This window comes from Thermobia domestica, chromosome 15, assembly GCF_964235325.1.
Source record: "Thermobia domestica chromosome 15, izTheDome1.hap1.1, whole genome shotgun sequence".
NCBI classification, from domain to species: domain Eukaryota; kingdom Metazoa; phylum Arthropoda; class Insecta; order Zygentoma; family Lepismatidae; genus Thermobia; species Thermobia domestica.
In genome coordinates, this window is record NC_137468.1 from 108,985,650 (window position 1) to 109,001,414 (window position 15,765).

A 15,765-nucleotide genomic window follows, 5' to 3' on the forward strand; every position below is an offset into this window, starting at 1 on the left:
AACGCCATTCTAGAAAGTAGCTGGGAGCTTTGCTCTCCTTTTTTATTATTTTTTTATCTTTAAACAATTTTTACTTTAGTACATTTTCCATTTTATTACAATCTCTAGTGTTTTACAAATATTGTTACTATGTTTGGCGCCACTTTTCTTCCTTCTATACATTATATAAATTGAAAAACAAGTTAACTGTTGACCGGCTAATCGTCCATATTGGACGGGCCATTTTATGATACATTTTTATTTTAAAACAATAATCAGTGATATAGTCGACCTTGGCTTGATTAAGCTGCGACTCTAAAACTTTATTCCTCGAAGGAGGATCAAGAGAAGACAAGAACTAAATATATACCATAACTGTATGTATGAATCCAAAGAATTCAATAACAGCATGTTTCTATGTTTATACTATCCCAACAAGTTAACTACAGTATTAACTAAAGGCTTCTCAGGTAAACAGCATTAAAACTAATGGTTTCAACACCATAATAATTTATTACCTATCAATACCCAAGCTGTTAACATCTGGGCATTTTTATTATAGATAAAAAAAAAAAGTCTTACGCTCTTCTATCTATAAAAATCCTTTGATGGGCTACAAAAATTCTTCCAAAAATAAGCTACTACAGGAGTGAGTCCACATACGCCAATGCACATGACGTACCTACACAATCTCTCTACCAAATCATGATTTGTCTACCACAAGAAAGTTTCTCCGTCATAAGCAATTATTACGCATGAATCCCTGTGTCATCAAAAACCTATCCATGATCCCCACCTTATCAACATGTTCTATGTTTCTATTTGCAACTTAGTACGTGAGTTTCCAGTGAAAATCAAATCTAGAATAAGAATTTGTTGTCATTACAATGCTCTTTTCAAAAACATGTAATTTTCTTTACTGTTACCATATGATTTTTACTTAGTATCACCAAGGAACTATCAAAATACAGCAACAATGAATAAGTATAATAATTTCCGAGTCGATAAAATCAAAATTACAGCGACTTACACATAATTGCCTATTAATTCATGGATTTATTACTGAATTTGTGTTGTGATCACAATTATTTAACCACAATAAAATGGAACTTACCATTGAAATCGCCTAAAAATTTGGAGCAAATTAAACGAAGAAGAGGACGAACATTTATTTTCATCTCGTCTTTCGTAAGTCTTATTCCCAATTCTTCCAACACACCTGGTAAACTAGTATCAACATCTCCAACTACCTGCAGTAGAAAATGTTTCTTCTATTAGATCTGTGTTTATTTCTTAACTAGATTTTTCGTATACACTAAACATAACTTTAAACAAAGCATAGTAGATTTCGTTTACAGTTTCTTTAATACAGCTCAACTATTATTTTCCAAAATCAGAAGCAGGGTTGGCAAAAACCACGGTTTTTATTGAAAAAAACAAAACAAAAAAACTTTTTTTCTTTAAATCTGCTTTTCTTGGTTTAAATAATTTGCTCTTGTATTATTGTCACATATGGACAGAAATAAGTTTGTTTCACCTTGCGTGTTATTATGCAACAACCGGGTTATGCTGGAAGGGGTCACATAAACTTAAAGTGGAGTTCAAACAGTTTCTCGACACATCCGAAACAAATTGTTCTCCATTTGAACTCGAAACCGGAACTAATTGGCCACAAATGCGATACGTCTGCCGACTCACTCACGGACTCCTGATATGTTATACTGATCTTTACATACTTTTAACCTAATTGCCTAATTGTCAAGAGTCATTTGAGAAGGACAAAAAGATAAGCAGTTGCACAAGTGAAAACATTATACAGCATTACATATGAACAATTTCAATATACTGCATAGTACAGAAGAACTAACTAAGTCCAAGTTAGTTCACTACGATTTTTATTAGTCCAAGTTAAAGAAATACGACGACTTAATTTGCATATCAGTAAGAAAAGTAAATAAAGATAAGAATTATATGAGTCCACTTTGGCTTTCACCCATTTATACATAAATAGATACCAAAGACACTTCTGATTTCAGTAAATGCCTCTCGTGGGGTTTAGAAGCGTGGGGCCCCCCCTCCCAAAAAATACGGTATTTCGATGTATTTTATCAATAGTAAACATTATTAAAACGAAACAATATTTAGAATTTTTCTTTGATTGCAATTGCATAACAATAATAACAAACTATAAAAAAATCACAAAAGAAACATTCATAAGCTTATTAAAAAAAAAAAAAGTTGTTTTTGTAGTATAATCTCTCTGAGTAATGAATGGGGATTTAGATTTGAATATAATACGAATAATATACGAGAGTGACACATGATAACCCACAAATGTGTGTTCATCAAGATTTTACGAACACTTACACTTTTACCAACATTTTTCGCTGGTCAGAAGTAACTTGAAAAAAACTTCAAATAAAATCAAATACCACCGAATAGGCCTATATTATTTTAATTAGAATTAACAGCTTTAACGTCCAAATATTCGGCTATCTCATATGATACATTCTTGGACAAAAATTATCACTTTTCATATTTATCAGTCAAGTTTCACTTTAGTAGTTGCTTCTAAACTATTTATCTCATCAATAATAGACAGAGAAAAATAAAAAGTATAAATAATGAAAATTGTTCAACCAATGTTCTTCTCGAAAATTTTCTTAAGATACATACAACGAAAGTTTAAAAGTAAAGAACATTTTGTTCGTTTGTGGTTTTACTCTTTTTGCAGCAACGAGGTACACAAGGGCATAGGCTTCACATAGGAACATGTGCTCACACCAATAATCCATGTACTTATATCACGAATCCAACTTTTTTTGTCACCAACAGCGAAAATTTACTTTTAGTCACAACAATTCTAATTACGATTACTGTTTACATACTTTCTTGATATCCTTTAGGTCACAAATATCGGTGGGATTTTCATAATCACTTAACCAAGTGTAGATAGGCTAGCGCAAGGTTATTCGGAAATGACCTATTTTATTTCCCATTGTTGGTTACTAATTATTCAAATGCAAATCGGACTTACAAGTTGTATCTGGAAGTTTGTTAAATAAAGGCTGGTTTCATGAACAATGCATTAGTACCTTCATCCACAAAATGCAATTGAGATATCCAATATTCTTTCCTGTTCAGATGCCTGGGTTTGTTTAAAACAATGTACTTAAAAGCAAGATTGCCATTATTGCAAACGACTGGTTTATTATACTGTCACTGACTGAACAGTAAGTTCTTCCGATAAGGTTTAGTAGCTCTTACATCACCCTTTATTTACATGTACTGCGATGAAAGAAGTACGAATATACATCTCACAATGTCGTACAATCGGAATCATTCCACTTCTGCCACATCTATACAATCACTTAATTCAAAATAATGGAAAGAGCAATATAGTGTTGTTACTCACACAGCAGAAAGAGTGAAGTTGGATTAGTAGCAACATTTAGCCTCACATATTCTAAGCTTTTAATTAAATATACACATAATAAAGAATACGACTTCTTATCATTTACTGCGTAAACTTAATTTATCCTTGACGATTATTTCGGCTGAACATTCTACAACCATCTTGAAGTCAATTCATAAACATGTTTTTTCTGTTGGTGTTTTGAAGTGGTAGCAATAGTACAAATAAGCAGTATTATGGTAAATAATAATATATTCCGTACAATGAGTACAATAATTATGTACGCGGACATAAGTAAACAATATAGTATATCAACTGTAGTGCAAACAGAGATGTACAATTACATTATAAACAGTCTTTGCCTGACTTTCATTTGTTTGTTTAAGTTTAGCGTCCCTCTTCAGTACAGAGGCTATGTACGACGTGGCTCGAACCACCATAATGTGTTTGATGCTCTCTTACGGGAAATCGAAGCCAGGACCACATGAACCAATGGCGTCCGAGCTAGTTATTAGACTAGCGCGGAGGGCTTCATTTACCTGTATAAACTCTCTATTGTAGCATTTATCAAGGGATATGATGTTTACACTAAGAAAGTACAAGTTAAACAACGCTGAGCCTCCGTTACGAAAATTTAATTGACTCTCAGTAACGTGTATTTTATGGACTTGCTCTCATTACGAGATTAGAATTGTATGAACTCTTGTTAACATTCCTTGTTGAAGATATTGTAGTACAGATATTTGACAAACATTGCTTATGTGCTTTGTTAGCTACTTCGGCTAGTATTTATGATGAACTTAGTTTCTAAAGTAACGAAATCGAGGAGTTCCAAATCTATCTTCAAGGTTTTCCTCGCCTAACCAGGTGAACATTAACACTAAACTTTCAAAATTCTTTAGTCTTGATCGACTGCAAGCAGAAGACACTTACTCAAGTCACTAAAATGTTTACATTTTGGAACGTTTAACGACCCACGATTATGCTTCGAGGTTAAGAGAGGTAGTGGTGATGATGAGCGAAGTAGTGGAATGAAGAAATTGAGACGAAACAGAATCCCAAGAAAGAAAACTTACGCACACGGTGTTTACCCATCAAAAAACCCACTTGGCGTGAGATGGAATCGACCCAAGGATCCCACACACCAGAGGTGAACGCTCTACAACTGAGGCACCACAGCCCATTCCATTTTGGAATAAAATGCATTCTGAGAAATGATGCTAAACCAGTGTTACTAAGAAATAACAGGCAATGATTTTTTTTTTTTAAATAAAAAGAACCATCTACACATATACTTTATTGATTACTATTATGTTTCTCCTACCTTATGTATTTTTGGTCCGTCAGAATTACAAAAGATGCACTTGTAAATATTAATAAATAAAATGTGATAAATACATAAAAAATCACTACGTCGTGTAGAGTTTTCTGGTTACTAATATTAGTTCAAACAGAAGAGAAAGAAAGAAACGCAACATTACTTGTTGCTGGAACATATAATGTCATGAATTCAATGTTTCTCCTTATGTATTTTAATGTCTCCGCGGCAAGTTCTTCAAAATATCTTTGAACCTTCAGCTGCGAAATATTTCTATCTGTAATCTTTGTTTCTGAGTGATGATTTAAAAGATTTGGTGATGCCCTGCTTAGTTGGCCTGCCAAGTTCGGTTGAGACCAGTTAAGGACAACGGCATTTTAAACCATAATCTAAGCAAAAGCCGAAGTAAAATTTTATTTCTCGATTTGACTTCATTTGAGTTTAGCGTCACTTTCAGCAGCGAGGCTATATGAGACGTGGACCTACGTTAAGATAAGAACCACATGAGCTCCCGTGGAAATCGAATCCGGGCCACCTGCATCAAAAACGCATACGCTATCCACATAGCCACGAGGGAGCTATTTTATTTCTCGAGAAGGGCTTGACAAATTTGAGTAAAAATCGGCACGCAAATCATTAATGGTCTATTGGGGGGCTACCAAAATTTGACAGAAAGATTACAGCTAAAAGGAAATTTGACTTAAACCAAAAAAGACATTGACAAAATTGGCATGTAGGTGATTGATAACCTACTTAGATGACGTAAAAAAAATTAACTAAAATTCATAAAGTTCCACGACCAAATCTGGTCACTTTCTAACCGTGAACTTCTATTTTCCATGAAATGCTGGACCGATCTACACCAAAATTGGCATGGTCATAGTCTATTTAAGTGTTGGTTAAGATCGGTGAAGGCCAACGACCAAATTCAGCCAGGTTAAAAACCATGAACTAACATGAAGTGTTACGAACAGCTTGAAATAAATGAGGTACAATTGGAATGAAAGTTTTTAATGATCTATTTAAGTGAACTGTCAATTTTTATTTTTAAACTCAAAAGCCAAACCCAACATTGACCAATTTGGATCAAAATTGGCATGAAGGTCATTGTTGGCCTACTTAACTGTTTTGTCAAAATGTGCTGAGATCAAACGAGACTAAAGATCAAAGACAAAAAGCCAAAACCTACGTGAACTTTCATTCGCCTATTATGCTCTGAGTTGAGGATTGGATCAAAAACAGAAGAGGAAGGAGGGAGAGCCATATCAAACAAAAGTTGCAGGTGACTGAAATTCATCAATCAACTAACAATGCCCCAAGGAAACATGAAATCAAAGCAAGCGTGCACTAATTCAAGTTGCACGAAACAATTATTCTCAACGCGTGCATCACCGCCTACCAAGCACATCAAGAATTTTAATATTATTGTTCTTGTCCCTTTCTTAACGAACAAACTGTCGTTCCAATTTGGCTGACTTCTTACGGCAAGATGTAGGTTTAACAGTGTTTGGTTAATCACAGTAATTAACTAAAGAATAAATATAATGTCTAAAGCAGGTATTGTTTCCTTCCTTATTGACCTTAACGAAAAATGCCTTGCATATATTTGAAAATTTAACGATGAAAATTCATTATGTTGTATTTTATGCCTTCTGTAGCACCTAGATATCGAAAAAAAATGTTTACTATCAAAAAGGAATCCGAACCACTGTTGAAGTTTGCACCCGAAGTATCGTACTTACAGCAGCAATTTAATCCGTGTAAATGATATTAAAAGCGAACGCGCTAGCCATTGAGGCAGTCCTAAGGGTAAACTTTGAAATCACTATATAATTACAGTAATAATTCTTTACTTATATTTGAACAAATTTTTGTTAAACACCTGACCCAACTAGCAATTCGCTCAATATTTTTTCTTCTTCTTCTTCTTTTCTTCTCATGTGTTAACAAAAATCAGTTTAACGTCCCACGATTATGCCCTTTAGGCTAGGGGAGACGGATGATTAAGGCAAGTGAATGATGAGGGGAGAATTGGTGGAATGAGAATGTGGGAAGAAACGGGAGTACCCGAGAATACTCAAGGGCACGATGTTGTCCACCACAAACTTACTTGGCCGGCGATCGAACCAACGACCCCACGAACAAGAGGTAAGCGCTCTACTACTGAGACACTGTGCTCTCCTTCGGTGCCGTAAGATGGTTTCAGATAATCATCGATGGACATGCTGACGGTGTGCATTTCCCAGGTGTCCCAGAAAGTCACAGACATGGCGGACGATTACGTTGAAACCCTGTAATTGGTATTTACTCTGCCAGTGAAGCCAGATAAGAAATATACAATTGTAGTCACTACTTTTTATTTTAGGCCTTATATTGCTCCACAATTCTGCAAACGAAACATAACATCCATTTCTGGATTTTAATTGTCGGGAAAACTATGTAATTTCACTTATCAGTAATATATCATTAATCCTTTTTAAAAAATGAATGCCTAATAAGTAGCTACATTATATGAAATATATATAATAAGGATTACTCTTTTGTTGGAAAACTTTAAGTTAGTTTTTACTTACAAAATGTTAGGTTCTTTAGACTTATTAATAGACGTGATCAAGAGTATAGGTTCAAACTTTACACTCTTAAAATTATAACTGTATACTGTAACTAATTCATTATATCTTTCAAACAAATAATGATACATTTTTTTGTTTAAACTTTAAAAAAATACTAATACAAAACCTGTAGAGTATGTAAGAAAAAAAGAGAAGTTACTATACACAAAGAAAATAAATACGAACTGTGAAAAGCTTACCTGTGCAAACATTTTATACAGTGGCTCTAAAATAAATTCAACAAAACTTCGCTGTGCTGAACCATGGGGAGGTTTCTTGGTAAATTTTCTCCTAGAAAAACCAATAAAAAGTGCGTCTTTAAAAATGAAAAAAGAAAATTAAATCTGAGTTTTACATCCCACGGATATGCCGAGTTGGCTAAAGGAGATCGTGATTATGAGAAATGAATGAAATGGTGGAATGAAGAAAGTGGGAAGAAATGGCAGAGCCTCGAGAAAACCCACACACACACGGTGTTTGTCCACCACAAAGTCCACTTGGCGCGAGCTGGGATCGAACCAGGGACCCCATGCACCAGAGGTGAACGCTCTACCACTGAGCCACCGCGGCCCCTAAATGAAAAAAATATGTATATCTATAATATAAAAATCTTACCTGGTACAAGTGTCTCGATATTACGCAGATACTAATCCAGGATAATTTTTTTGCGAAACTATGCTGTAATCTTCTTATATCGCCACATCAAAATTTCTACTTTCTCGAAACCACCACAAATTCATTTTGCCGGTATCAACTATGTACTACCAAATCATACCAGCATCATGCACATGCGGGAAAATCCATGTTGGATACTACATTATAACTGAATTCACATTTTTAATTTGTTAGTCTACACAACTGATACCGGTATAAATCTCACGGCAAAACCACATAGGCAAACAGGAACAGTGATCGGAAGAAAAGTTTCAGTTACAGATCCCGCCGAGCACTAAAGCGGATTCTCACTCAAAATCGTCGTGCGACTGTGGTGGAGGACGGAGAAACTAAAGCAGCACCTCCAACAACATGTATCAACAATCACAGTCAGCCGTGAGTTATATGATGAACATACGGGTTGGGTTGCATGACGAAACTGCTAATAAGGGACCAATACGCTTTAACACGACACAATGGTGAGGCGAAACTCAACATGGATTCCTGATGACTGGAAACGTGTGATACGGCAAGACGAGCCACAGCTCACCTTATTTCAAGCCATGGACCGTGTTTGTGTGTGGCGGACGTCCAAACAAGAATATAATTTGCAACGCCTTCGCCTATCTGTGAAACACAAACAAAGCTCCATGATGCTGTGGGTCGCAATGTCCTGTATTTCAGTGAGTCCTTGCTGACTTTCACCATCCGCGTCACTGTCCGTGATTATGTGGTCATTTTAAGGGACAAGGTGCCTCCTATGGTCATATGTTATTTCTTAGCAATGGCGAGTTATTTCAACATGAAAATGCGCCCATTCATATAGCTGGAACTGCTGCAACGTAGTTTGAGAAACACAGTGATGAAGTTGAATACATTTTCTGGCTCGCTCAATCTCCGGATCTAAACATAATTGAACATATGTGGTCTATTTCGGATTTCCGCCTCTGTTCTCTCACGAAACTGAGTGATGCACTGCACGCGGACTGGTGTAATATTTCACTTGCTACCATTCCCGACCTCTATGATTACCTTCCAAGTCGCATCAGAACTGTTTTGAGGGCGAAAAGTGGCCCAATGCCATACTAATCTGGTAAATAGTACTTTTTCAGGTGTTTCCATTAAATTGATGATAAGTATTTGTAAAAGCTTTAAAATAACGAAAAGTTAGTAGTTACTATGTCTTCTTATTAGTATATTTTAGCTGTAGTTAACCTCATACGATTCCTTTCGTTATATGATTAAGCTGTAGACGTAAATATATTGCATTTCACATCCTCTAGAAACACAAGTACAAAAGTGTGTATTTCTACTAATCTCTTTAACATCAGCTCAACAATAAGCAACACACTTAGGTCTAATATGTTAGATTGGTAAATAAACTTGTAAGTTATCGACATCTATATTTTTATTACTATTAAACACTACACTGAAATACTATTAATATAGAGCTGCTTGTTTTTGCAGTCAACGCACATTTGTAAATACAGGTACGCCGCAACTCACACCACACATGACGACAAATAAGATACTGATTACATCGTTTCAATATTTTGCATAGTTACTACTCCTAAAACATTTTCTGGCTTCATAACTATCACTAATAATAAATCGTTATTAAATACACTTATTCATGCATTCCCGAATGATCATTGGTATACTTACGTTTTACTGTTGAAGTAAATATCTCCCCAGAGCCTCCTGGCGAATTCGTGTACGTTGACACCTTCATATGTTTCAGCATATGTATTTGCAAAGGACTTTAACGTAAAGCACACCGAGTATTGGGAACTAGCGAAACATACATTTCCAAGTATAGGTGATACCACTTTGGGATTCTCCTCATCAGAGTAAAGACTGAAAATAAAATAATTGATATGAAAATCTTTATTGAGTTTCCTGAATTATTATTTGTACTAATAATACTAACATCATTCTATTATTATTGGCAGATAACATACAGGAAACTCACATTACGCTCACATTAATAATTCCGTCTTAAAATGGCTATCGCCTGTAGGTTTAATCTCCAGTAAAGTTACTAAGCTTTGCATAAAAACCCACGTAGTTGTTCGAATACCACTTTAAGCAGTCGGGCCTGTCACATATAGGTTCAGAGCTGACAAGGAACATTACACTCTAATTAATTAATCTTCGCCTTGTCATAGCATTTACCCCTTTCATAATACGGTCCATTAACTGCTATATTTTTCATATCCATCCTTGTCTTTGTTTCTATCATGCAATTAATACCTTTTCTTTCTTTTATTTTATTTATTTATTTTTATTTATTTTTTTTTTTTTTTAAATCAAGTTGGTTTCTTCTAATTTTGACTGCCTCAAACATTGCTAGTATATCCTAACTTTATCATCATGTTTCCATTTCATTCCTCTTAATTGTTTCCATTCCTGGTCCAGTCGAACATTTTTCACTCTGAATTTTTCAATTATATTATATACTTATGCTGGAGTAGTACTGTTACTTTCTCTTAGAAGCTAGACTTTAATGCACATAGAAGCAGAAATAAACTAAATGTTCATTTAAATTTTAACGAGCAATATTCACTGAAATCAAACATCTTAAGTCTTAGGTCATATACGTTATTATTAAGAGTATACTGCGTCCCACCAAGTTTCCCGTCAGTTACATTAGATCTACGTTTATAGCTTGTGTTCTTCTGGCTATCCTATTCTCTTATTTTTTCGATCTCATCTACCATAGGTTTAGAAAGCGGGCCTGGTAGTATGATCATATGTTCCAGCTTTCCTGGAGGCGATACAGTGTGGTGGGAAATGACCTATCTTGTAAGAGTTGGCCCTGCATGATGGTTTGTGCCAACTGTAGCGGATTCAAGCCCTAGTTGTAGCTCGTAGTTCACGTGAATACCAGGTTCCGTCTCTCATAACTTCGAGATTCCATAAGGACGCCAACAAAAACTCAAAATTCAATTGTTTTAAGAAAATTCATACCACGCAAACATAATGAAAAAATTATAATCGAAGAATAATCTTACATAAGCTTATTTGCTCTCTTAATAATGAAACTATAATCACTAAAACAAACCTATAAAACGTTCTTTCTTCAAACACTGCGCACTAAGTTTCTTCAATCCTACCTTCATATTCGGTAATTAGTATTTTGTATGAGTTACTATAGATTTTTTTCTTTTACAAGAATGTTTAGTTTAGTACATTGTTCAAGTCATGTTTTGTCATTGAATGAAAAAAACATATTATAGAAAGCTGTCAAGTTAGAAGATCGAATATGACATACAAATGAATACGTCCGAAAGTACGTCTTTGCTAAACTATCACTAAATTACTTTAATTTTGCATTTCAAAAGACTCAAAGAGTCCCTACTCTTATCCTAGGTCATACTACCTCTTGGTAAACATGTCCGCCGACTTTTCCTGGTTCTTCATCTTCTGGAACTATCTCCAAGAATTTACTATTCTACCGTCATTTACTTGCATTTCTGTTTACTTTCTTTTAGCGTACAGAGTATAAACACGAACCAAACTAAACCGAACTTTCGCCTGTCGCCGAGGCCGCTCTAGGGAGTATCAAATTTCAAAAAAGCGATTATTTGGAGGGAAATTGTCCTATCTTACCTCAAATTTCGCTTCTCGTGTATCAAGCGCACTTTTTTTTGGGGGGGGGGGGGATTTCAACAACTCGGCATTATGTTGTATTACGTCCGTAAGACTGAAAGGCTGAAAGGACATCCTGATGGCTGCAAATTCACAACTGACAAAGTTAAGCAAGATACATATCATGTCTCTGAGCACAACAAGTGTTTTTAGTACATAGATACAATGTTTAGACAAGTATGGAAAATTTATATGAGTTTCCTCTAGCCTCGCAGAAAAATAATCTGTATCAGGATCGGTAATACTTTGTTTGTATGTATAAAGTTGAATTAGTTTGCGCAATAGGAGAGGTCCTGTTACATTTATTGAACCACCTTCATAAAGAAAGAAAAAATAATCAAAGGAACCTTAAAGAAATGTTACCTTGCGAAACACGATCTAACACACGCTACATAATAAGAAGTCTTTTACCCTTATATAGCAGTTGTATTCTGCAGATTAATAGTAAATGTAGGTTCAGAATGAAGACAATACTAAAACCAGAAAAAACCTCTCGCAAATTCATGGATACCGTATTGTCCACCAAGTTCACACAGTTGGATGAGGACAGAGAGACTTCACACTAATGAATTTGCCTCTTTATACACTCTCAGTCAATATAAAAAAGTAAACAGCTAACACATACCTTAGAAGGCCGTTTATTTCTTCAACAATATGCCTCAATTTATAATATGCATCTTGAGGTGGTAACTTCAATTCCAACATTAATCGATCTATCTTATTAATGCAAACAGTAATAGCAACTCTCTCCTGTAAAAGAACATTTATTTCAGGACTCAAGTAATCAGTTACAGAAAATGTCAATTCTAAGTATTGTATTTCAACTTCGTTTAAACTTTAACAGAAAGAATTCATTTGGAAATAAAATGGAACATTTTAATTTAACCCCCACGATCATGTCTTATAGAGGCTAAAAGAAATGGATTATAAATGAAAGTAAATAACAATAAATAAGTGTAAGAAACGGAAGAAGACTGAAAAGTCTACGGATATTATGATGTACATCACAAACTCACATGAGCTGGGATTGGAGTATAAATGAGTGTTCTGCTACTGTATCACCGTGTGTCTCTAATTTGTTTCAATCAACAGTCTTACTTTACAATGTTGAGTTGAATAAACATGTATAGGAACCAAGTTAAACGTTCGTTCATCAAAGTATAGTTTAGTTACATTCTTATTTTATCTCGTACAATATTTAATGTTCTTTTCAGAATTGCTTCCTTCCATCTTATGAATGTTCAAATGCGTCTCATGTACAACAACTGCTTTTAAGCATTTCAACAGCGTGTGCTTCTTTTTTTTTTTTTTTTTTTTTTAAAAAAAGCAATAAATTTAATGCTTTTAGAAGGTTTTAATTACTTGAAGTTACAGACGTGTTCAAATTATTAGACTCGCGCTCGAAAAATGCAAAGTTGATGTTGCAACCCTAATTTCGGAGTTCTAGAACATGTAACTTAATGGTTAAACCACCAATAGAGGGTCCTTCATTTGTTTACTGTATAGTTGAAGTGGTGATATCACTGTTGAACAGCAAATGGTATTAGTGGGAGGAGGGAGTTCTGAAAGTGTAGTTTCAATTGTAGACAACTATTGTGGTTTCTATCAACAAGTTACAGTCTGAAATGTTGTGGTTGCAATAGTAAGCAGTTATGGCATTCAAAGCGTTTGACAGTTCGAATGTGCCAGTTTAAAATGATCGTGACATGTTTATTTGTGTATTAATCGGAAAAGATACAAACCTTCCTCCGCGTAAAGTGACAAGTTATAAAACACTTCTGACGGAAGGAAGATATACACAACAACAAATTGCTACTAGAGTTAGGGCAGGGCAAAAATCTGTGAGTAGACACTCTGTTGCAATGAGCAAGAAGCAAATATATAAGCAAAATAGGGTTGGGAAGTGTGGGCGAAAACCAAAGCTATCGCTAAGAGGTATCAGAAAACTAAAAAGATTGGCTCTGGGAAACAGAAAACCCAACTTCTAGAGATTAAAGCATTAAAATGGCTGAGTATGGTGTAGACATTTCGCCTGAAAGTGTTCGAAGGGATTCTTTGTGTTGAGGGAATAAAAGCATGCAGGCCACGAAAGAAAGCAAAAATTACTCCAATCATGGCAAAGAAGCGCCTCGAATGGGCACGAGACCTAGAACATTGAACTGCTGATGATTGGAGTAGCCTCTTTTAGTGATGAATCACGTGTCTTCGTGTCTGATGAATGTTCACAGTATGTGTGACGTCGACCTAAGGAATTCAAGTTGGAATGTCTCCAACAAACCATGAAGCATCCTACTTCAGTCACGGTCTGTGGTGTGATGCCTGTCTTCGGGCCTGACAGACTGTAAACAGTAGAGGGAACAATGAAGCACGACCAATACCTATATGTTCTTCAAGAAGAACTGCTTCCACAGATTGTAGTTTGGTTTGATGACGCACATTTCATCTTTATGCATGATGTAATCCCACGCCACCAGGTCAAAGTTGTGACAAAATTCTTCGAGGACAACGAAATTAGTGTCCTTCCGTGGCCAGGCAACAGTCCTGATATGAACCCAATTGAAGACCGTTGGAGCTTCATGAAGAAAAAGCTGAAGAAGAAGCACATTACAATCAAACATCAATTGATCAAGGAGATCAACAATTTGTGGTATCATGGTGCTGAATTGAAGGTAAAATGTGTTAAACTCGTACATAGCATGCCACGAAGGATAAAAGACTTAATAAAGAATAAGGAAATCCATACGAAATAGTAATCTTTGTGTTAGAGATCATTTTCTTGTAAATATTCCAATACATTTTTGTTTCCAATTTGGATATACACACTGTATAGTAATTATATTTGAATGTCACGTACGCATTTGTTTTATCGATATTGAAAACCATGTGCTATACCCACTAGAAATTAGGAGAGTTACAAAGCAATAATTTGGACTAAGTTCGAATGCATTTTGTCACGTAATGTTGGAAGAGCAGTAAAATATTCAGATATTGAATCTTGAGTCTAATAATTTGAACACGTCTATATTTCAACACATATCCCGAATTAACTTACAATATCGATTTTCTACTACATTCCAATGTATTTAAGGGGTTAAATGAAAAGCTGTATCGTCTTCTTGGTAACAGTATTGACGTATCAACTTGATCTAGTACCCAGCGTACATGCTTAAGCTAATAGATTTTGTTAACTATACTGTAGTTTGGTATCAGTAGATAATTTGAAAATTGGGCTACGCTACTCGTAGTAAAAAGATACAAAAATGTCTTGTCCTAATGTGACACTACACTGTGGAAGATGTTAAGATTGCTCCTGCAGCTACTGTCACCACATTCTTCACAGTGTCACTTAATGGGGCTCAACAACGCAATGTTAGTTTACCGAAAATTATGAAATTACATGGAAACATATAAGGTCACTATGAAATGTCATTCACCGTGAACGCTAACTTGAACATTTAAACACAACCCTGGCTATTTGAGAATGAGTATTGCCATGCACTGTTTCTCACTGGAGGATGTACGGGTGTATCTTCACTACTCTGGACATAGACGCGCCGGCAGTCATGTAACCGTGATATATGGTATAGTGATGAAAAGTATTTAGTGAACTACAACAAGAGAAAAATGCATTCACAACTTTGTTTATGATGTCTGGACATGGCAGCTTGCCTTAAGCGAATAAAACGTATATGTTCAACTACTGCCCATAAAAGTTCGATGCTTTCAGACCTGGCGGAAAATGTCAAACCCACGTAATGCAGCAGATTAGTGAAAAGATGCTCTTTCAGTAATCCTGCCACTTCAGTCATACTGCTGTATCAATGATACCTGAAAAATAACTATGATGAGCGAAGACCTATAGAAAATTACCCTAGTACGCATACTGTTGCAAGATAATAGTGTAGTGTAGTATCATTATTATGCAGGGCTACCACAAATGATGCATTCGTTTTCAAAAGGCTATATTTTCAAAAGTATTACACGTACAAAAGTTTTCTACACCCTCTACAAAGTTCTAAACGTGCCCCTTTGGCAGACAACACACGTCCAGACGGTAATCGACCTCGTTCCTCACATTTTGTACCGTCATCCTATCAATGGTCTCCACTACAGAATTGATGCGTTTCCTGCGCTCG

At 35.4% G+C, this 15,765-nt stretch overlaps 1 protein-coding gene across 1 annotated transcript in view; it reads right to left on the reverse strand.

Annotated features, from left to right (window-relative positions):
• LOC145671196 (116 kDa U5 small nuclear ribonucleoprotein component) overlaps nucleotides 1-15,765 on the reverse strand; it is a 102,143-nt gene that overhangs the window by 51,123 nt on the left and 35,255 nt on the right. The window contains exons 6-9 of the mRNA XM_081740047.1: nucleotides 12,255-12,379; nucleotides 9,644-9,835; nucleotides 7,525-7,615; nucleotides 1,094-1,229 (exon numbers count right to left, since the gene is read on the reverse strand). Coding sequence (XP_081596173.1) covers nucleotides 1,094-1,229; nucleotides 7,525-7,615; nucleotides 9,644-9,835; nucleotides 12,255-12,379 — 544 coding nt within the window. The remainder of the gene's footprint in view (nucleotides 1-1,093; nucleotides 1,230-7,524; nucleotides 7,616-9,643; nucleotides 9,836-12,254; nucleotides 12,380-15,765) is intronic.